The sequence below is a fragment of the Acipenser ruthenus genome, chromosome 16 (assembly GCF_902713425.1).
Source record: "Acipenser ruthenus chromosome 16, fAciRut3.2 maternal haplotype, whole genome shotgun sequence".
Taxonomy (NCBI): Eukaryota; Metazoa; Chordata; class Actinopteri; order Acipenseriformes; family Acipenseridae; genus Acipenser; species Acipenser ruthenus.
This window is the reverse complement of record NC_081204.1, coordinates 16,320,546-16,343,383: the sequence shown is the minus strand read 5'-3', so window position 1 is coordinate 16,343,383 and position 22,838 is coordinate 16,320,546. Positions and strand designations below refer to the sequence as shown.

Genomic DNA, 22,838 nt, shown 5'->3' with positions numbered 1-22,838 from the left:
ACACTGCTTTAAAATAAGCTGCTTTCAGGAGACCTAACAGCTGTTACAGAGACAGAGCACTCTCCATTGCTTTTGCCATTGCCTGACGTGAAGTTTGTACTTTGTGTTTCTTTTTCAAAGCTGTGTTGTCTGTACTGCCAATAGAATGTCTCAGTAATGTAGACGTTTTGTAACAACGGCTAGTAAACTTTACAGTTGCATAGAGACTGCAGACTGAACAGCTTGTTTCACCATTACTAAACTCCAGCCATGGGTAAATCTTGAGCCAGTTTGGCTGAAATGTATCTTTTTTGCCTTTCCCTTCACTGCTGTCGTTTCTTTGTGTTGTACATTCTGCACTGTTTTCATTTAATGACTTTTTTTGCATGCCGCAGAAGAAAAAGGTGCTTTTCTTTTCAACCAGTGCTCCATTTCTTTGTTTTAAAGCAAGTCACCCCTTGCAAAACAACACCTAGATAGATTTAATATCATTTTTTTTTCAAAACTCTTTACTTACTGCAGTGCGCTGAGTTTCTAGAATACTTAAAGATAGCGGCCGAGAATCATGTACGAGAGAACGAAGTCTCGCGGCACTTAAAATATCCAGCACTACTTGTGTTTATTTATTTCATCCAGAACTACTCAGAATGCGGCTCATAGTGCTTTCATCACTGACACCCACTTCCTTAGAGACTGTTGTAGCGTTTAAATTAGGCATTCTAATTTTGGTGATAATACAGTAGCTGTATGTGGTTGTGTTGAAGCTGGATACTCAGTAGAGAAGGTCCGTGCTGTATGTGGTTGTGTTGAAGCTGTCAGTAGAGAAGGTCTGTGCTGTATGTGGTTGTGTGGAAGCTGGATACTCAGTTGAGAAGGTCCGTGCTATATGTGGTTGTGTGGAAGCTGGATACTCAGTAGAGAAGGTCCGTGCTATATGTGGTTGTGTGGAAGCTGGATACTCGGTAGAGAAGGTCAGTGCTGTATGTGGTTGTGTTGAAGCTGGATACTCAGTAGAGAAGGTCCGTGCTGTATGTGGTTGTGTTGAAGCTGGATACTCAGTAGAGAAGGTCCGTGCTATATGTGGTTGTGTTGAAGCTGGATACTCAGGAGAGAAGGTCCGTGCTGTATGTGGTTGTGTTGAAGCTGGATACTCAGTAGAGAAGGTCCGTGCTGTATGTGGTTGTGTTGAAGGTGATTGTGGTTCTCTGCACAGATGGCTTTCCCGTCTCCTCACAGGCTGCAGGCAGGGTCCCTCAGCAGGGTCCTTAATGAATTGAGTTCTGATCCCCTTGTGCCTGATCTATTCATAAACAGAAGCAGATTGGTCTTGTGTACAGTAATGACTTTGATCTCAATCTCTGAGTATATTAAGGAGTGTCTTTGGCAGTCCACTGGAAAGCTCAGTTGATTCAATTAAGATGAATGGTTCCATGTAAACATTTAATAAAGAGCTCCCTGAAGGAGCAGATCTGTATGCATCATAAAGCACTCTGACAGCATCCTTCACTGCTGCAGAGAGGGATGTGAAGAGTGAAGCATTGGAATTCTGTGCAGCGCCTGTGCTTTCTCTGCACTGCAATGCATGTGAAGACTGCTTGTATTTAGCAGCGTGTTGTGTTTTTGTGTGCATGAGGGTAACTTTAAAAAATGGTATGTCATGAAAATATTTATTATTAGTAACCGTAGCTTACAAAATAATTTCATAAATCTTACCTGCTGTGCACTCCCATTTGTAATATTAAAGAAACACCTGCTTTATTACAGCAAACATGTATTTCCCTTTTGAAACAGGATATCTGATTCTATGCTTGGTAAAGAACTCTCTGTTTTGCAAACCATCTAAACCATCTCATTGAGATGAAACTTGTACAGGACATTCTTTGGCAGAGGTTATCTGGGGGTGTGTGGAGGCTGTCTGTCAATCTGTCAGTCTGTCTCTCTTACATTTTTATATGTAGCTATGGAACTACTTGGTTTGTACATTCTTTAGTTATTGACAGGGCCAATAGAAAATTCAGCCTTGGCAAACTCAGGGTAAAAATTATTTTCATTGTTAACATCCTGACAACTTTTTACATTTATAACTGTCTGTTTCAAAGCTCTTTTTTCAAAATCGGCGCTGTAGTGTACTGGGGTTTGAGATCTGACCTCAATCACTGCAGAAAGAGTGATTTTATTAAAAAAAAAAAAAAAAACATAAGTGCTCTGGCTTTTCTGTTCCGTATCACATCATGGATCGCTCTTGCTGTGTTACCTGTTTGACAATGTAGCCAATAATCCTGACACTATCAGTGCACTAGAGCAGACATTTTCAAAAGAGCTTTGAAACAGACTTTAAAGTTTTAAGTGTAAAAAATTACAGGTACATTATGTAAACAGTTGTAGCAACACGTGGGGATGTGTAAAATTGTATTTTTCAGAACCCCGCTACTTACTCTAAGACTTCCTTAATCCTCTCAGGCATGGCGCTGAAGGGTCCAGTTTCCTTTAGATTCTTCACACTTGATTCCAGTTGGTTTGGGTTGCATGATTGACTGCCCTATCAGACCCCACACATTCTCAATAGGATTGAGAGGCAGTGAATTTCCAGGTTGAAGTTGCATTGGTGTGATGCTGTCGTCCTCGAACCATTTCTTCACTTGTTTAGCTCCATGGCAAGGGGCTCCGTCATCCTGGAATCAGAAATCACTGGTGGAAAAATGGAAATTTGGAATCGGCAATTATTTTTTCTAATTTTCTCCCCAATTTGGAAAGCCCCATTTTTATTTTTATTTCGCTATTTGAGTGCCGTTAGAACGAGAAACTGTGGATTATTTTCTTACCGATTCAGCATTGGAGTTGTTTATGCCAGTTGAAACATTTCTTCTTAACTGATACGTGTTCGATAATGAGATTCAATCGATTAATTTGGTAATGGGTTTTGTTTGCTTCTTTGTTACGCTTCAGACAGTTTAAATGTTTGTCTCTCACATTGTGGGAATGTTGTTGTGAGTTCCTCGGAGTTTGAGTTTGAAATCTCACAGTGAGAAATTGTTTGCCTAAAAGAATCTGTTAGAAAGGTGCAGGTAGTTTTTCTTTGAGACATGCTTAATAGATATGGTCTGAGCTGGGTGGGGTCGGGGTGCCCATCTGTCATCTATGCACACGCGCAGTGCTGTCGCTCCTGGGAACAGAAGGGGAGGTTCCAGTTTGAAGTCCTTGAAACATGACCACGGCACACACTTTGGGGTTTGTGCCTTGCAGGGTATATGACTGTTGGACAAAGAGTTTGAAATAACTGCATTACGTGTAAATGGGCTCTCCTTAACATGATAATTTACATTAGAAATGAAAACCATGTGCTGTATTAAAACTGCATCTCTTTATCACACTGCGCAAACCCCCTTCTCTTCAAATCAATATACCTGCCCTGCGCCCCCCTTCTCTTCAAATCAATATACCTGCCCTGCACCCCCTTCTCTTTAAATCAATATACCTGCCCTGCACCCCACTTCTCTTCAAATCAATATACCTGCCCTGCAACCCCCTTCTCTTCAAATCAATATACCTGCCCTGCACCCCCTTCTCTTCAAATCAATATACCTGCCCTGCACCCCCCTTCTCTTCAAATCAATATACCTGCCCTGCACCCCCCTTCTCTTCAAATCAATATACCTGCCCTGCACCCCCCTTCTTTTCAAATCAATATACCTGCCCTGCACCCCCTTCTCTTCAAATCAACAATATACCTGCCCTGTACCCCCTTCTCTTTAAATCAATATACCTGCCCTGCACCCCACTTCTCTTCAAATCAATATACCTGCCCTGCACCCCCCTTCTCTTCAAATCAATATACCTGCCCTGCACCCCCTTCTCTTCAAATCAATATACCTGCCCTGCACCCCCCTTCTCTTCAAATCAATATACCTGCCCTGCACCCCCCTTCTCTTCAAATCAACAATATACCTGCCCTGCACTCCCCTTCTCTTCAAATCAATATACCTGCCCTGCACCCCCCTTCTCTTCAAATCAATATACCTGCCCTGCACCCCCCTTCTCTTCAAATCAACAATATACCTGCCCTGCACCCCCCTTCTCTTCAAATCAATATACCTGCCCTGCACCCCCCTTCTCTTCAAATCAATATACCTGCCCTGCACCCCCCTTCTCTTCAGTCACACAGCCAGTCAGAGGATTTGCTGAATTAATCTATTAAAATATCAAAGGTTGATGTCTTAGAAATGTTTTTAAAAAAATAAAGAAAAGTTGAATGAAAATCTGCCTTCTTTTACTGTTCTGCTTTGGCTGCTTATTCCTCTTATTCTATGTGGGATGTTAGTTCTGTTTCTACGTGATCTGTACAGAGACCTCAGTACAGCAGCACTCCAGCAAGTAGATTTCCCATAACACTCCCCCTGCATATGGAGTCATGGAAGTGTTGCTCAAGTCACACATTCATTTCTAATTGTAGCTTGACTGGAGTCGTTAGTGTGACTCGAATCTAGATATAGCACGCGTGTTTTTCAGTAACAGAAACCATGGCTGTATCTGCTGTGTTATTCCTGGCTGGTGTAGGGGAGAGGGCTCCAAATGACGCCACACAGGCAGCAGAGGAATCTGACCTCTGACCTCCTTCATCGTACAGCAGTTTCATCTTGCGCTGTCGGGAGCAGTGACCTGGCCTGGGAATACTGGTTTGAATTGAGAGAATATTCGAACATGGCAGTCTGTCCCAGCACTGAACCATCATCCTCTGGAGACATGGTGAAGGGAGACGCTCGCAGTGACGTCCCACTTGCAATTTCCCATGAACACACGGTGGAGGAGGTCATGATGCTGATGCCTGTAGTTTTGTAATTGCAGAGTGGAGAGGTATTTTTGTTACTGACAGACTTGTAACTTGAAACTGAGTTTCTTTCTGTGCTTTTTAGTTTCCACGTCGGCCAGTGCTTTTCAAACTGGGGTTGCCAATGAAGACCCTGTTTCTTTTTGCCCACTTTTGTATCTTATTTTACCACCCTCCTCTACCAGAGTTGCAATGCCCAATCCGTGGCTTCAGGAGGACTGAGGTCAGCATGCATTGGTTTCTGTTTAGGGTTAGGGTTAGCTGCTGAACCCTGGAGATCTTGTATGAATACATCTCCAGCCCGTTATCTGCTCTGTCCCTGTGCACCCCCTGCCGGGATTGGGATTCAGCTAGCTCTGAACTCCCAGCGAGACTCCAGGGACCATCATTGAAATGGAAAGTGGGGATTATGTGTGGAAAGTTTGAAAACTGCTGCGCTAGTCATAGAGGCATCGTCTGCCTGGGTGTGAAATTCCACTGGAGGGCAGGATCTACCTGCCTGCTCGTCTGTCTCTGAATGTCTCCTTGTCCCCATGCCTGCTCGTCTGTCTCTGAATGTCTCCCTGTCTCTATGTCTGTCTCTATGCCTGCTCGTCTGTCTCTGAATGTCTCCCTGTCTCTATGTCTGTCTCTATGCCTGCTCGTCTGTCTCTGAATGTCTCCCTGTCCCCATGCCTGCTCGTCTGTCTCTGAATGTCTCCGTGTCTCTATGTCTGTCTCTCTGTCTGCTTGTCTGTCTCTGAAAGTCTCCCTGTCTGTATGCCTGGCTGCCTGTCTCCTCGTGTCTCCTCTCTGGCTGGCTGTGTGTTCACAGGGGAGTGGTGTAGGGCACTGGGAGGGATTGCAGGATCACTGCCTTGCACCGGAGTGCCATCCCTGGGATCAGGGAAGTTCCCAGCAGCCCTCCTTCAACACAGACCAGGAATCCCCATCAGCAGTTATTCTCTGTGTACAGAGTGTATTGGCTGTGTTTTTACATGGCTGGAGATGGTTGCAGTGTGTATTCATGTCTCAGCATTGCATGTGTGTGTACAGAGTGTATTGGCTGTGTTTTTACATGGCTGGAGATGGATGCAGTGTGTATTCATGTCTCAGCACTGCATGTGTGTGTACAGAGTGTATTGGCTGTGTTTTTACATGGCTGGAGATGGATGCAGTGTGTATTCATGTCTCAGCACTGCATGTGTGTGTACAGAGTGTATTGGCTGTGTTTTTACATGGCTGGAGATGGTTGCAGTGTGTATTCATGTCTCAGCACTGCATGTGTGTGTACAGAGTGTGTCGGCTGTGTTTTTACATGGCTGGAGATGGATGCAGTGTGTATTCATGACTCAGCACTGCATGTGTGTGTACAGAGTGTGTCGGCTGTTTTTACATGGCTGGAGATGGATGCAGTGTGTATTCATGGCTCAGCACTACAGAGCATGTAGAAGCTGCTTACATGTTGCCTTACGTTTTTTGTTTGCCAAAAAAGGATCTGTTAGAAAGGTGCAGGTAGTTTTTCTTTGAGACATGCTTAATTTTTATTTTTTTATTTTTTATTTTTTTATTTCTTAGCAGACGCCCTTATCCAGGGCGACTTACAATTGTTACAAGGTATCACATTATACATTATTTCACATTATACAGATATCACATTATTTTTACATACAATTACCCATTTATACACTTGGGTTTTTTTACTGGAGCAATCTAGGTAAAGTACCTTGCTCAAGGGTACAACAGCAGTGTCCCCCACTGGGGATTGAACCCACGACCCTCCGGTCAAGAGTCCAGAGCCCTAACCACTACTCCACACTGCTGCTTAAAAATGTGGTCTGAGCTGGGTGGGGTCGGGGTGCCCATCTGTCATCTCTGCACATGCGCTGTGCTGTCGCTCCTGGGAACAGAAGGGGAGGTTCCAGTTTGAAGTCCTTGAAACATGACCACGGCACACACTTTGGAGTTTGTGCCTTGCAGGGTATATGACTGTTGGACAAAAAGTTTGAAATAACTGCATTACGTGTAAATGGGCTCTCCTTAACATGATAAATTACATTAGAAATTAAAACAATGTGCTGTATTAAAACTGCATCTCCCTGTTGCCAGTCACTTTATCACACTGAGCAAACCAGTATATGTGAGAAATTATTCTGTCCTTAAATTGCATACTTGGATAAAAGTGATGATTTTAAGGGTTGCCTACAGAACCATTTAAAGACCTTTGTGGACTTGTCACATTAATCAGCTCTGTCTGGTAGCCCTACACCCAATTGACAGTGTTATGGCAGGTGTTTCTGCCTGCACCTGGTGGGTGAATGCCCCTTTCTACCACTAGAGGGCAGTGTCTGCAAGACCAGGCTGTAGTCCCACAGCCTCTCATCAAGGGACTGTGCCGCTGTGCTCACACACACACACACACACACACACACACACACAGATAGCTCTCACGTGGGTCTGGGAGAGTTGCCACCTGGCTTGGGCTCCACATTGCTCTTCTATTTCCTGTCAGTTTTTGGCAAGGTGTTGCAAATAGCTGGTGGGAGGTCCTCATCACTGCCAAGACCTGCAAATCCTCCATTGCCAGCGATAAGCTCTCATGGCCAGCATGCTATCTGTGCTGAATAGGACTGATTAAAGAGTTTGACCATGCAAAGATATACACATTAGTATGTTAAATCACTGCTGTTCAGTGTTGAGTGTTCTCTTTCCTATACTACTAGAGCGCTCTGCAGTGTTGAGTGGAGTTCTCTTTCCTATACTACTAGAGCGCTCTGCAGTGTTGAGTGGAGTTCTGCTATACCTGTATAGAGCTCTGCAGTGTTAAGTTAATGCAGCTTTATGTTAATTTGTGTAGGAAAGCTGTTGGATATGAAGCACACTTCTGACCCCTTCCAAGCACCCCTAACCTCCCCCCCTCACCTCCCCCCTTCACACCCCCCATCTCTCTCTCTCTATAATTCTCTTTGTTTCCTCTCTGACAGGTTGTCTTGGAGACACGCAGTTCTGTTTCCGATTCCGAGAAGCTGTGGGCAGGAAGGCATCGCTGTGCTACCCTGTGGACCAGAGCGATCGAGATGCCCCTGTCTATCTGAAGGTTAGCTCGGTTACTATTAGAACTGCACGTTTCGCTTTGATTGGACTGCTTTGATTGGACTGTCTCTCTTTCCCTTCCTGCGCTTACACTCCAGCTATCTTATATCTGCGTTGTGTTGATGTTACTGGATGGTTTGTTAAAAAGAAGACTACTGGAGATCAAATGCTGGAAGGCGGCAATGTTTATTTCTCTCTGTATAACAGAAAATGAAAGAAAATAAGCAAAAGATGGCTCGGTTCACCATTCAACTCCTATGGGGTAAAAAAAAATTAAACATTTTTTAAAACAAATTAATATAATGAAAATACTTCATTTCACAAACTCAGTCGCAATATTGTACCAATCCACATTGTATTATATTCATGAGTATTATTTAACTACATTCCAGCAAAATAGTTCATATAAAATCACAAATAACAGAGAAAGAAAATAATGCAGCTTACCCCTCTAGAGTCCAGTAATGCATTGAGTCGGGTCAGAGCGCATTCTAGTATAAGAATACATATTCGCACACTCTAAACAATAGTAGCTGCAGTGAAAACGTGGCACTGAATCAGGGGCTTTGGTGTAGGATTAATAGTGCGCTATATACGGGTTACAAAAGCAAGGCTTTATAAATCCATTCTCTTACCAGCCTTGTGGGTGCGTAACACACAAGAGGTGTGTGCAGAGCTTTGAGGCAGAGAGGCTTGGCTGACACCAGCCTTCCATAATGTGCATCAAACATGCAGTCTGTATTTATCTGATTTAAACGGGGGCTCCATAGAGTGTGGACAATACACATAATAATCAATTGCCTGGTATTAAAGGAATCCACTTGGAAAAAATGTATTGAGAGATTCCAAGTGCAAGATAAAGGAACAATATGATTAGTTAGCCTTGGTTACTGAAGCCCTGGTTACTGAAGCCCTGGTTACTGAAGCCCTGGTTACTGAAGCCCTGGTTACTGAAGCCTTGGTTACTGAAGCCTTGGTTACTGAAGCCTTGGTTACTGAAGCCCTGGTTACTGAAGCCTTGGTTACTGAAGCCCAGGTTACTGAAGCCCAGGTTACTGAAGCCCTGGTTACTGAAGCCCTGGTTACTGAAGCCTTGGTTCTTGCTTTTGAACAGTTGTATTTTGCTTTTGGTGGAAAGGTGGTTCAAACTGCTCGAGCTCCCGTTGAGGTGATGACATGTTTTCTTTTCTGCTCTCCTCCTGGTTTCTGGGCTGTTCATTAATCTCCTGCTTTTCTGTTTCCTTTCAGAGGGATCAGGGCCATTACTACGGCTATGTTTATTTCCGTCAAGTTCGAGATAAAACTCTGAAGCGAGGTTACTTTCAGAAGGTAAGCTGTGAGCTGATATACAGTATATCTGTATATAACTTCAAAACAAAGGTGTAGAAACAGAAAGCAAACCAGAAAGTGAGTGCTGAGAAGAGGAAAGAACACGTCAAGAAGGGCTGAATACCACTGATCATAAAATCTAGAAATGAAACCGTGTTCGCATCGTGGTGACGTGGCTCCCACGCAGTGAGTGTGTCACCTGCTCTCACCCAGCCTCCACACAGCGCCTAACATGCTCTAAACATGGTGCAGTAAAGGGTTAAGGATGTGAATTGTGATGCACAGAAATGTAATTTGCGTGAATTATCACAAGAGTCCTGTTATCTGTCTCCTCCCTGTTCTGTGGAGGCTTGTTATTTATTTCAGGCTCTGTTGAGCTCTGGGTTTGTTATCTCCCTCTGGGGAATGTGGGTTTCAAGTGGCTGTCAATGTAAATGTAATAAAAACAAAAGAAGAAACACATTTTTCATAATGGGGCTGAGGGGCATGTGTGCTCACATTGTAAGAAGAGGTTTTGATTTTCAGGTTTACATTTTTTTAAAATTTGAAGTTTAATCAGGCGCTATACCTGGGCATTCACACATTACAAATCTGGGTCTATGCTAACTAAGTGAAATCAGGTAATGCTAATGCTGCTGCTGCTGTCTGTAATGTAGGCACACTTACTGAGTCCTATCCCTGCCTTAGAAACCAAGGCAACACATTTCCATGGTCCCTGGTTTGAACTAGCAGCTGGTCAGAGTTCTATAGCAGGAGTGTGCAGCTGTCTTTAAATACCGCTGTGTGTGCATTCAGGGAATGGGAAGGTCTTTTAGTTGTTGTCTATCTGTGTTTTGAATAGGTCGATGAAGGCATTGACTGAATCGTTTCTGTTGACTGTAGTTTTTCTAGTCAAGGAATTTAAGTTTTCTATAATCTTGGTTTAGAAATAACCTTAGTGAATATCTTTCTCAATGCCTTCATTGAATTTACCAAGCTTTTTTTGAATGTACCACTATTGGAGGTTTTTATAATTAATGATGAAACATCCCTGGTGATTTATCAGCAGGCTGCCCCATGTTCATTTCTATCACTCCCTGCTCTAGCCCGTGTGTCTCTCTCTCTTGTGTTGCAGTCCCTGGTGATTATCAGCAGGCTGCCCTATGTTCATTTCTATCACTCCCTGCTCTAGCCCATGTGTCTCTCTCTCTTGTGTTGCAGTCCCTGGTGATTATCAGCAGGCTGCCCTATGTTCATTTCTATCACTCCCTGCTGAAGCTGATTGCTCCGGAGTACTTTGAGAAGAGTGAGCCATGCCTGGAGGCGGGTGAGTGCAGTTCTCATCCTGGGCTCGCAGTGGAGGTGTCCACACGCATGCCTGTCGCATACACGCAGTCTACATGGAGACGCTAAACCAAATGGAATGAAACATGCTTATGACATTCCTTCACACAACTTTATCAGGACCTGTGCAGAATATCATGCTGGACCTTTTACACGACGTGATGTAGACTCCATTCAGATTCCTCATCAGAGTACAAGTGCAGAATTGCTGAGTGGACTTCGTCCACAGCGATGCTTTAGTAAAGTACGTCATTTGTTCAGCCTGCCAGAGTTACCAAGGGGCCGGGTATACCAGGGAACATGCCCATGCCGGGGGGGGCTAATGACTGGCCAGGTAGTGTAGATCACACTTTCACTGTACTGTACCTCTAATGGGCTGCATTGCCATGGTATACACTGTTGTGAGGGACGTATGGCCATGCTTTTAAATACAAACCAGGAACTTGACTGAAAATATGAAGTTTGCTGGGATGGCCTTGGTCATTAAACTCGCTATAGAAATGAAATGCTGTGCTGTAAAGAAGGCCCTGCTGGAGCAACACAACAAAGACACTAAAAGTTTAAACTCTAAACGAAAAATTGTATTATTTTCTATCTTATCTTAAATATTATTTATTATGTGAGGATCTCCCATTTCTTATCTTAAATATTATTTATTATGTGAGGATCTCCCATTTCTTATCTTAAATATTATTTATTATGTGAGGATCTCCCATTTCTTATCTTAAATATTGTTTATTATTTGAGGATCTCCCATTTGGTTTATTTCAGCATGGTGTCAGTAATTCCAGTAGAGTGTCTGTATTGGTTTATTTCAGCATGGTGTCAGTAATTCCAGTAGAGTATCTGTATTGGTTTATTTCAGCATGATGTCAGTAATTCCAGTAGAGTGTCTGTATTGGTTTATTTCAGCATGGTGTCAGTAGTTCTAGAGTATCTGTATACATTGTGCACAGTTTGTTTTCTCTCTCTTAGCTTGCAGTGACATTGAGCGCTGGCCCGCCCCGGTCCCTGGGACTGCATTGAGCCTCCCTATAGTGGGCGTGGTTGTGAAGGTAAGGCATTGCTGCTTTTATACACACCTGCAAGCTGCTGTCTGGAGGCTTCTTTCGGGTTCACAAGCAGCTCCTATATACATTGCATTTGGATGCTTAATCAGAAGATGGTGTTTTTTTTAAAATTCCATTTGTTAGCTTTGCTGGTAAATGTTATTATAATAGGCTGTGTTTTGTGTGTGTTTGGTTCTTTGCTTGTAGCTGACAAAATAATTTGCCATGCTCCTCCAATCGCTGTACCGCCCCTCCAATCGCTGTACCGCCCCTCCAGTCGCTGTACCGCTCCTCCAATCGCTGTACCGCTCCTCCAATCGCTGTACCACCCCTCCAATCGCTGTACCGCCCCTCCAATCGCTGTACCACCCCTCCAATCGCTGTACCGCTCCTCCAATCGCTTTACCACCCCTCCAATCGCTGTACCACCCCTCCAATTGCTGTATAGCACCTCTAATCGCTGTACCACCCCTCCAATCGCTGTACCACCCCTCCAATCGCTGTATAGCTCCTTTAATCGCTGTACCGCTCCTCCAATCGCTTTACTGCTCTCCAGCGTGTAGTTTTGAAAGAACTCTGTTTTAGCAAACATGCATTTCTTTGTTTTAAAACTTTAAAGCATCTGGTACAGCACTATGCTATAGAGATCTCTACATTAAAGCATCTGGTACAGCACTATGCTATAGAGATTTCTAGATTTAAAGCATCAGGTACAGCACTATGCTATAGAGATCTCTAGATTTAAAGCATCGGGTACAGCACTATGCTGCAGAGATCTCTAGATTTAAAGCATCTGGTACAGCACTATGCTATAGAGATCTCGGTTTGCAGACCTTGCTCTCAGGACAGTGAAATTGTCCCACCCCTTCAGGGCTTGCTTTCCAGTTGCTTCCCATAATGACTCACATGCTTGCAGCCAGTAAGGTTCTTTGACCTCTGAACATGCTGCTGAGGGGTTCTCTTTCTTGACCCTGGTGCTGGAGAGGGGGTCCTGGAGAGGGGTTCTCTTTCTTGACCCTGGTGCTGGAGAGGGGTTCTCCTTCTTGACCCTGGTGCTGGAGAGGGGTTCTCTTTCTTGGCCCTGGTGCTGGAGAGGGGTTCTCTTTCTTGACCCTGGTGCTGGAGAGGGGGTCCTGGAGAGGGGTTCTCTTTCTTGACCCTGGTGCTGGAGAGGGGGTCCTGGAGAGGGGTTCTCTTTCTTGACCCTGGTGCTGGAGAGGGATTCCTGGAGAGGGGTTCTCTTTCTTGACCCTGGTGCTGGAGAGGTGTTCTCTTTCTTGACCCTGGTGCTGGAGAGGGATTCCTGGAGAGGGGTTCTCTTTCTTGACCCTGGTGCTGGAGAGGGGTTCTCTTTCTTGACCCTGGTGCTGGAGAGGGGTACCTGGAGAGGGGTTCTCTTTCTTGACCCTGGTGCTGGAGAGGGGTTCTCTTTCTTGACCCTGGTGCTGGAGAGGGGTACCTGGAGAGGGGTTCTCTTTCTTGACCCTGGTGCTGGAGAGGGGTTCTCTTTCTTGACCCTGGTGCTGCAGAGGGGTTCTCTTTCTTGACCCTGGTGCTGGAGAGGGGTTCTCTTTCTTGACCCTGGTGCTGGAGAGGGATTCTCTTTCTTGACCCTGGTGCTGGAGAGGGGTTCTCTTTCTTGACCCGGTGCTGGAGAGGGGGTCCTGGAGAGGGGTTCTCTTTCTTGACCCGGTGCTGGAGAGGGGTTATCTTTCTTGACCCGGTGCTGGAGAGGGGTTCTCTTTCTTGACCCGGTGCTGGAGAGGGGTTATCTTGCTGGTTGGAGTATGGTTTAGTGCTTTCAGTGTCTGGAGGTTGTGACGCTGTGTGATGTTTTGATGTGCTTCTCTCGTCAGGTTCGGATTCCTGCCTGTTATGACAAGCCCGGCACGACATACATTGACCAGTCTGCACCACAGGTACGCCTTAGACAGCTTATACTGCTTGGAGCACTGCTGACAGCAAGACAATGCAGTACTAGCAGCACTGTGCTATTGGGACTGTGTATGAGTGTCCCCTAAACTTTCCTTTGTGCTCAACACACATAACAATACATGGCTAGTAGAAACAACACTGAACAAGCTTACTGCTCTCAATCAGAAAGGTCCCGTATAGTTTCAGCCTAGCTTACAATGTTGAGCACTAGCTTTGCAATCATAGTTTAAATTAGGGATGCAAGTCGGTTATGATCGGTTTGGTTTTTTATCAACTCTTTCAGCTGTTTTTAACGTTAAGACGTTTTTTTTTGGTATAACAGAAATTAAAGTTTAAAACCGAAAAAAAAGACTAAATTTGTTCAGCCAAGGGAATGGGATATACCAATATTACTGTGATTCAGTGTTATTGCATCACTCAAACCGATGCATTATACAATTAGACACAATGTAGAAAGAATAACATACTGTATTAAGGGACTGTGACAGGACGGTCGACTGGTGATGTTCCCAGACCAGGAAGACACAAATAAGTACTGTGGGTTGAAACACTGTGTGCGTATTTATTTAAACAAAACACTTTTACAAAAAACACAGCTCACAGAGCCAAAATAAAAACAAAAACAAATCTCGAACACAAAAACCCCTTCTCAAAACAAGTAGCAATTCTTTACTTTTCTTTAATCTTTACCTCCTTCTCTCTCGCTCGCTCTCTCCTTTAACCCCCCCCCTACACAGACAAGCTTACATACATGTGCCCATCTCCCAATCAGCAATCATTTCATCAACGCAGAGACAGCCACATTCTGCACGAGAGTTTTGATACGCGGGGTTGACAGCCAATCTGTTAAAAATCATTAGCTGCCAGCCACGCATTCTCATGAGATGTGGTCTGGCAGAGACGAGCTGCTAATATAACCCCTGCAAAACCACATTAACTATACAAGAATAACAACACATTGTGTTTTTAACCCCAAACAATACATTTCTTTTTAAATCAGCAACCAGAAACCACTCCCTTTCAACACAATCAACAATACATTTATCAGCAGGGCTCAGCCCAGCCACATATTTACATGCAGATCTCTGCCCTGCCACATGGACATGAAACTTTGTTTGGGTATTATTATTTTCCTGGTATTACCATTGTCACTGTTGCTTGTTGCTTCCATAAGTGGCCTTGGCGTGAAGCTGGCGACTTCTGGCGCCCCTTCTGTATATTGTCTTTTGGCCTCTCTCTAGCTCCCTGTGTCTTTTCAAAGTGCATGGAAGCTATCCTGGCTCCGTTGAGACAGTGAGCCTCATTTGGGACAGGTTCGGGAGAGCAGAAATAGATCTCTTTGCCTCCCAGGAATCGACCCACTGCCCCCTTTGGTTCTCCATAACAGGAGATGGGGACCTACTGGCAATAGATGCCTTGGCTCACAAGTGGCCAAGACAGCTGCTGTATGCCTTCCCACCACTCACCATGCTCCCGCTGTGTCTGGAGAAAATCAGGCAGGACTGGGCCAGGGTGCTCCTAGTAGCCCCTTACTGGCCCAGGAGACTATGGTTTTCAGCTCTGATGCAGCTCCTGAGCGGTCAGCCTTGGAGCCTGACCAATCGCCGCGATCTCAGGCACAGGGGACCTTATGGCATCCCGACCCATCGAGCCTACAGCTCTGGGTCTGGCCCCTGAACGGCTGCATTTAAGCCGCCTGGGTCTGTCCAGTAGGGTCATTGACACCCTGCAAAATGCCAGAGCAGTGTCCACACATTCCCAGTACGGGTACAAGTTGGGCATCTTTCAGACGTGGTGTTAGCCTCTGATTTGTCCCATGGCAGTGATACTGCAATTTTGCAGGACCTATTTGATGAGGGGAAATTGCTATCCACGTTAAAGGACTATCTGGCAGCTATTTCAGCTTGCCATGTCAAAATTGACTGTCTCCCCAGGAGCTCACTTCCTGGAGGGGCAATTTTTGAAAGGGGCTTGGCGGCTTCGGCAGCCTCTGAAGGATATTGTTCCTCGCTGGAGGCTTAACGTAGTGCTTGAGGCACTCATGAAGCCTCCATTTGAGCCCTTACATTCAGCTGAGCTGACATTCTTGTCGCTTAAAGCGGCTTTCTTGCTTGCAGTCACCTCCGCTAGAGTGAGTGAGATGCAAGTATTTTCAATTGCAAAAGCCAGCTTAATTTTTTCAGAAGCCAGGACAAAGGTTACGCTTTGTACCAATCCTGCTTTTTTGCCTAAAACTATCTCAGCATTCCACATCAACCAGTCTGTGGAATTGGAGGCTTTCCATTCACCTCCTTCCCAGTCTGACAGGGAGCGCCAGCTCCATACGCTCTGCCCTGTGCGGACACTAGCTTACTATGTTGGCAGGACACACAGTTGGAGGCAGTCCGAACAGTTTTTTGTCTGTTATGGGGCAAAGTCCCATGGGCAAGCCCTGTCTAAACAGAGATTATCAAAATGGATAACAGACACAGCCAAGACTGCCTATGAGCGAGCCAACTTGCCCCCTCCAGAAAAGCTCACTGCCCATTCCACCAGGGGCATGGCAGCCTGTTGCAGGGTTGGCTGGCTTTGGAACTCGAGTGTTGAGGATGGCTTCAGGGTCAGCCCTTACAAGATAACATAGAGGTGAGTTTTCTCCCTCGATTTTTAGCCCTAGCTACTTGTTACTGGGGTTCCAAATGGTAACGCACGAGGCAGCATTGGCTTAGCCTTGTAGCATTCTGGTTGTATTGCCTATATTGCCTTGCGACGGCTTATTGCCTTGTTCTGCAATATTGCCTTGTTCGGTAATGGTTACGTTTCGTACTTGATAGAGAATGTTGAGTTATTATCATAACCATGGTTCCCTGAAATAATAATGTAATGGTCGCTGCATCCGTGACTGCAGCATGTTTGAAGGAAACATGATGCTAGCACCGTGTCTGCAGCCCTCTTGTGCTCTCGGTGGCAAGCATGGCTATGTCACAGGCACTAGCGCACAGCTTTGGTATCCTAGACCTCTTTCCAGGGTCAGTGTTGAAAGAGTTAACACGTCATGGCTTATTGAAGTGTTTATGAAGTAGAAACTGAATCTTTAATCCAAAAGCGAGAGCAGAAGATACTCTTGCCCTTCCCAAAGGAAATCGTTACAGAGCCGATCCTACCTGACCACCTCTCATTCAGTTGAACTCAACACAGAGTCCTACCTGACCATCTCTCATTCAATTGAACTCATTGCACTGATAGTACCTCAGGGCAGGGAATAAGACTCCCATTGCATAGCAGTTTGATTTAAAAGGGAACTGTAACGCAATAGAAAACATGTTAACTAAAGCTTTTGACGCATTTTCAGCCTCTCCTTGAGCAGTATAGGGTATAAAAACCATTAGAACAAATGAACATTGAATGTATTGGAGCTGTCTTCCGTCTTGCTTTGTGTGACGTCCTGTCGTTGACTCGCTCTATAGTCACACACAGTATTCTATTGAGCGGCTGTCCCGTTCCTGTATTATGTAGCCATTGTTTTGTTATGGCCGCCCTTTGTTGGTTTAAAGGCTCAGGCACACAAATACTTTTTGTTACTGTTTTTCCTTTTGTGATTTTTGCACCCGAATGCTTTGCGTCCTGACATCATTCACCCTGCCGGTGTTCCCTGGTGTGGAAGTGTTTGGTTGCAGTTCTTGCTGCTAAAGGTGGCGTAGCCAGTTATTGAGTCTAAGGGGGCAATTACTTTTTCACACGGGGACATTGGTGTTGCATAACTTTCTTTAATAAATAAATGAAATATGTGTCAATTTTATGTTATTTGTTCTTTCAGGGTCCCTTTTATCTAATATTAAGTTTTGGTTGAAGATCTGATAACATTCAGTGTCAAAAATATGCAAAAATGCATAAAATCAGACGGGGCAAATACTTTTTCACAGCACTGTATATACCTGCTCATTGCCCAGAGAAGCTAATGAATGAATGGATATGTTCCAATGCCCAACTCCTAGCGCTAGGAACATTATCACTGCCCCCTTTCTTGTGCTTATGATCTTCTGGTCCTCTGGTTTACTCTGCAGTGTGTGTTTCCATGTTGTTCCTCAGCTCTCTCTCTCCTCTCTCCCTCTGGTTTACTCTGCAGCGTGTGTTTCCATGTTGTTCCTCAGCTCTCTCTCTCCTCTCTCCCTCTGGTTTACTCTGCAGTGTGTGTTTCCATGTTGTTCCTCATCTCTCTCTCTCTCCTCTCTCTCTGGTTTACTCTGCAGTGTGTGTTTCCATGTTGTTCCTCAGCTCTCTCTCTCTCCTCTCTCCCTCTGGTTTACTCTGCAGTGTGTGTTTCCATGTTGTTCCTCATCTCTCTCTCCTCTCCCCCTCTGGTTTACTCTGCAGTGTGTGTTTCCATGTTGTTCCTCAGCTCTCTCTCTCTCCTCTCTCTCTGGTTTACTCTGCAGCGTGTGTTTCCATGTTGTTCCTCATCTCTCTCCTCTCTCCCTCTGGTTTACTCTGCAGTGTGTGTTTCCATGTTGTTCCTCAGCTCTCTCTCTCCTCTCTCCCTCTGGTTTACTCTGCAGTGTGTGTTTCCGTGTTGTTCCTCAGCTCTCTCTCTCCTCTCTCCCTCTGGTTTACTCTGCAGTGTGTGTTTCCATGTTGTTCCTCAGCTCTCTCTCTCCTCTCTCCCTCTGGTTTACTCTGCAGTGTGTGTTCCCATGTTGTTCCTCAGCTCTCTCTCTCTCTCTCCTCACTCCCTCTGGTTTACTCTGCAGTGTGTGTTTCCATGTTGTTCCTCATCTCTCTCTCTCCTCTCTCCCTCTGGTTTACTCTGCAGTGTGTGTTTCCATGTTGTTCCTCATCTCTCTCTCTCCTCTCTCCCTCTGGTTTACTCTGCAGTGTGTGTTTCCATGTTGTTGCTCATCTCTCTCTCTCCTCTCTCCCTCTGGTTTACTCTGCAGTGTGTGTTTCCATGTTGTTCCTCAGCTCTCTCTCTCCTCTCTCCCTCTGGTTTACTCTGCAGTGTGTGTTCCCATGTTGTTCCTCAGCTCTCTCTCTCTCTCTCCTCACTCCCTCTGGTTTACTCTGCAGTGTGTGTTTCCATGTTGTTCCTCATCTCTCTCTCTCCTCTCTCCCTCTGGTTTACTCTGCAGTGTGTGTTTCCATGTTGTTCCTCATCTCTCTCTCTCCTCTCTCCCTCTGGTTTACTCTGCAGTGTGTGTTTCCATGTTGTTGCTCATCTCTCTCTCTCCTCTCTCCCTCTGGTTTACTCTGCAGTGTGTGTTTCCATGTTGTTCCTCATCTCTCTCTCTCCTCTCTCCCTCTGGTTTACTCTGCAGTGTGTGTTTCCATGTTGTTCCTCAGCTCTCTCTCTCCTCTCTCTCTCTGGTTTACTCTGCAGTGTGTGTTTCCATGTTTTTCCTCATCTCTCTCTCTCCTCTCTCCCTCTGGTTTACTCTGCAATGTGTGTTTCCATGTTGTTCCTCAGCTCTCTCTCTCCTCTCTCCCTCTGGTTTACTCTGCAGCGTGTGTTTCCATGTTGTTCCTCATCTCTCTCTCTCCTCTCTCCCTCTGGTTTACTCTGCAGTGTGTGTTTCCATGTTGTTCCTCAGCTCTCTCTCTCTCCTCTCTCTCTGGTTTACTCTGCAGTGTGTGTTTCCATGTTGTTCCTCATCTCTCTCTCCTCTCTCCCTCTGGTTTACTCTGCAGTGTGTGTTTCCGTGTTGTTCCTCAGCTCTCTCTCTCTCCTCTCTCCCTCTGGTTTACTCTGCAGTGTGTGTTTCCATGTTGTTCCTCATCTCTCTCTCTCCTCTCTCCCTCTGGTTTACTCTGCAGCGTGTGTTTCCATGTTGTTCCTCATCTCTCTCTCCTCTCCCCCTCTGGTTTACTCTGCAGTGTGTGTTTCCATGTTGTTCCTCAGCTCTCTCTCTCTCCTCTCTCTCTGGTTTACTCTGCAGCGTGTGTTTCCATGTTGTTCCTCATCTCTCTCTCTCCTCTCTCCCTCTGGTTTACTCTGCAGTGTGTGTTTCCATGTTGTTCCTCATCTCTCTCTCTCCTCTCTCCCTCTGGTTTACTCTGCAGCGTGTGTTTCCATGTTGTTCCTCATCTCTCTCTCTCTCTCCTCTCTCTGGTTTACTCTGCAGTGTGTGTTTCCATGTTGTTCCTCAGCTCTCTCTCTCTCCTCTCTCTCTGGTTTACTCTGCAGCGTGTGTTTCCATGTTGTTCCTCATCTCTCTCTCTCCTCTCTCCCTCTGGTTTACTCTGCAGTGTGTGTTCCCATGTTGTTCCTCAGCTCTCTCTCTCTCTCTCCTCTCTCCCTCTGGTTTACTCTGCAGCGTGTGTTTCCATGTTGTTCCTCATCTCTCTCTCTCCTCTCTCTCTGGTTTACTCTGCAGCGTGTGTTTCCATGTTGTTCCTCAGCTCTCTCTCTCCTCTCTCCCTCTGGTTTACTCTGCAGTGTGTGTTTCCATGTTGTTCCTCATCTCTCTCTCTCTCTCCTCTCTCCCTCTGGTTTACTCTGCAGTGTGTGTTTCCATGTTGTTCCTCAGCTCTCTCTCTCCTCTCTCCCTCTGGTTTACTCTGCAGTGTGTGTTTCCATGTTGTTCCTCATCTCTCTCTCTCTCCTCTCTCTCTGGTTTACTCTGCAGTGTGTGTTTCCATGTTGTTCCTCAGCTCTCTCTCTCTCCTCTCTCCCTCTGGTTTACTCTGCAGTGTGTGTTTCCATGTTGTTCCTCATCTCTCCCCTATCTTCCTCTGTTTCAGAATGATGCCCAGGTGTCTCTTGTGCTTCCTACTATCCACGAGGTGGACCTGTTCAGGTACTGGAGACAGCCAATGAAATAACCCATTCATCACGAGTTGTGCTTCTATTGTACTACTTGAGGCAATGTGTAAGGATAACCCTGCCTTACCAATACTGCAGGTCTGCAGCTGTGTATTTACTTTCACACCCAGTTCCTTACTAGACTGTCGCTGCCATCTTGTGTCGTGGATGAGGAACTAAAGAATTTGTTTAACTGCAGAACCTGCACAGGGTTAGTTTGAAGATGCTTTATTCTCATGTACCCTCTCTCTCACATGTGTTAGCTTGAAGATGGTTTATTCTCACATATCAGAATGCAGCCAACATATTCTCACAGAGATGAGATCTGAATATCCACCTCACACAGTGTCAGAGATGAGATCTGAATATCCACCTCACACAGTGTCACAGAGATGAGATCTGAATATCCACCTCACACAGTGTCACAGAGATGAGATCTGAATATCCTCCTCACACACAGTCACAGAGATGAGATCTGAATATCCCCCTCACACAGTGTCACAGAGATGAGATCTGAATATCCTCCTCACACACAGTCACAGAGATGAGATCTGAATATCCACCTCACACAGTGTCACAGAGATGAGATCTGAATATCCCCCTCACACAGTGTCACAGAGATGAGATCTGAATATCCTCCTCACACAGTGTCACAGAGATGAGATCTGAATATCCACCTCACACAGTGTCACAGAGATGAGATCTGAATATCCACCTCACACAGTGTCACAGAGATGAGATCTGAATATCCTCCTCACACACAGTCACAGAGATGAGATCTGAATATCCCCCTCACACAGTGTCACAGAGATGAGATCTGAATATCCTCCTCACACACAGTCACAGAGATGAGATCTGAATATCCACCTCACACAGTGTCACAGAGATGAGATCTGAATATCCCCCTCACACAGTGTCACAGAGATGAGATCTGAATATCCTCCTCACACAGTGTCACAGAGATGAGATCTGAATATCCACCTCACACAGTGTCACAGAGATGAGATCTGAATATCCTCCTCACACAGTGTCACAGAGATGAGATCTGAATATCCTCCTCACACAGTGTCACAGAGATGAGATCTGAATATCCACCTCACACAGTGTCACAGAGATGAGATCTGAATATCCACCTCACACAGTGTCACAGAGATGAGATCTGAATATCCACCTCACACAGTGTCAGAGATGAGATCTGAATATCCTCCTCACACAGTCACAGAGATGAGATTTGAATATCCACCTCACAGAGATGAGATCTGAATATCCTCCTCACACAGTGTCACAGAGATGAGATCTGAATATCCACCTCACACAGTGTCACAGAGATGAGATCTGAATATCCTCCTCACACAGTGTCACAGAGATGAGATCTGAATATCCTCCTCACACAGTGTCACAGAGATGAGATCTGAATATCCTCCTCACACAGTGTCACAGAGATGAGATCTGAATATCCACCTCACACAGTGTCACAGAGATGAGATCTGAATATCCACCTCACACAGTGTCACAGAGATGAGATCTGAATATCCACCTCACTGAGATGAGATCTGAAAATATCCACCTCACAGTGTCAGAGATGAGATCTGAATATCCTCCTCACACAGTGTCACAGAGATGAGATCTGAATATCCTCCTCACACAGTGTCACAGAGATGAGATCTGAATATCCTCCTCACACAGTGTCACAGAGATGAGATCTGAATATCCACCTCACACAGTGTCACAGAGATGAGATCTGAATATCCTCCTCACACAGTGTCACAGAGATGAGATCTGAATATCCACCTCACACAGTCACAGAGATGAGATTTGAATATCCACCTCACAGTGTCAGAGATGAGATCTGAATATCCTCCTCACACAGTCACAGAGATGAGATTTGAATATCCACCTCACAGAGATGAGATCTGAATATCCTCCTCACACAGTGTCACAGAGATGAGATCTGAATATCCTCCCTGTCACAGAGATATTATAATGTATATGGTGGGCAGTAGGATTTTTATAGCGACGCAGGTGGGGGGGGGGCTCAGAAGGAAAAGGTTTGAGAACCCCTGCTGTAGGAACTATGAAGATTTGCATTGTAATGGTCTGAATGAAACACCCCCAACCCACCCCTCTTAACTTTGAAATGTACAATGTAATGATATTCAAGCTGCCTGTTGTAGGGATCGACTCTCAGAGCCTCTCTATGTTGTGCATGTAAACCAGGGTGGAGCTGGAATCAGGTGGGGAGGTAATGGGGTTCAGTGCCAGGCTGTGGGATTCGCTACAAAAGGATGGATTCCTTGTGCATGTCAGCATAGTGCAGCGATCCCTCCGGACTCCACTCATTTGGTTCATTCGTGCTGAGGCCATGTTGACAGAAAATGTTCCTGTTTTAAAGCCTGTCACATTTTTCTGATGTATAAGCCAGACAGAGAAATTAAAGTGGGAGCCCTGTAATGATGAATGTGTGCAAGGCTTATTCTCTGTTCAGACGTCAGCTTGCTACACAGTGGCCTCTAACCTGTGTGTCTGTGTCTGTCTATGTGTGTGTGTGTGT

General features: G+C 45.3%; 1 protein-coding gene across 1 annotated transcript in view; it reads left to right on the top strand.

Annotated features, from left to right (window-relative positions):
• The window catches only part of LOC117412206 (protein DENND6A), a 46,740-nt gene that overhangs the window by 10,374 nt on the left and 13,528 nt on the right, over positions 1-22,838 (top strand). Inside the window, exons 4-9 of the mRNA XM_058988922.1 lie at positions 7,768-7,880; positions 9,125-9,205; positions 10,406-10,511; positions 11,504-11,583; positions 13,434-13,496; positions 20,227-20,282. Of these exons, the coding sequence (XP_058844905.1) occupies positions 7,768-7,880; positions 9,125-9,205; positions 10,406-10,511; positions 11,504-11,583; positions 13,434-13,496; positions 20,227-20,282 (499 nt within the window). The remainder of the gene's footprint in view (positions 1-7,767; positions 7,881-9,124; positions 9,206-10,405; positions 10,512-11,503; positions 11,584-13,433; positions 13,497-20,226; positions 20,283-22,838) is intronic.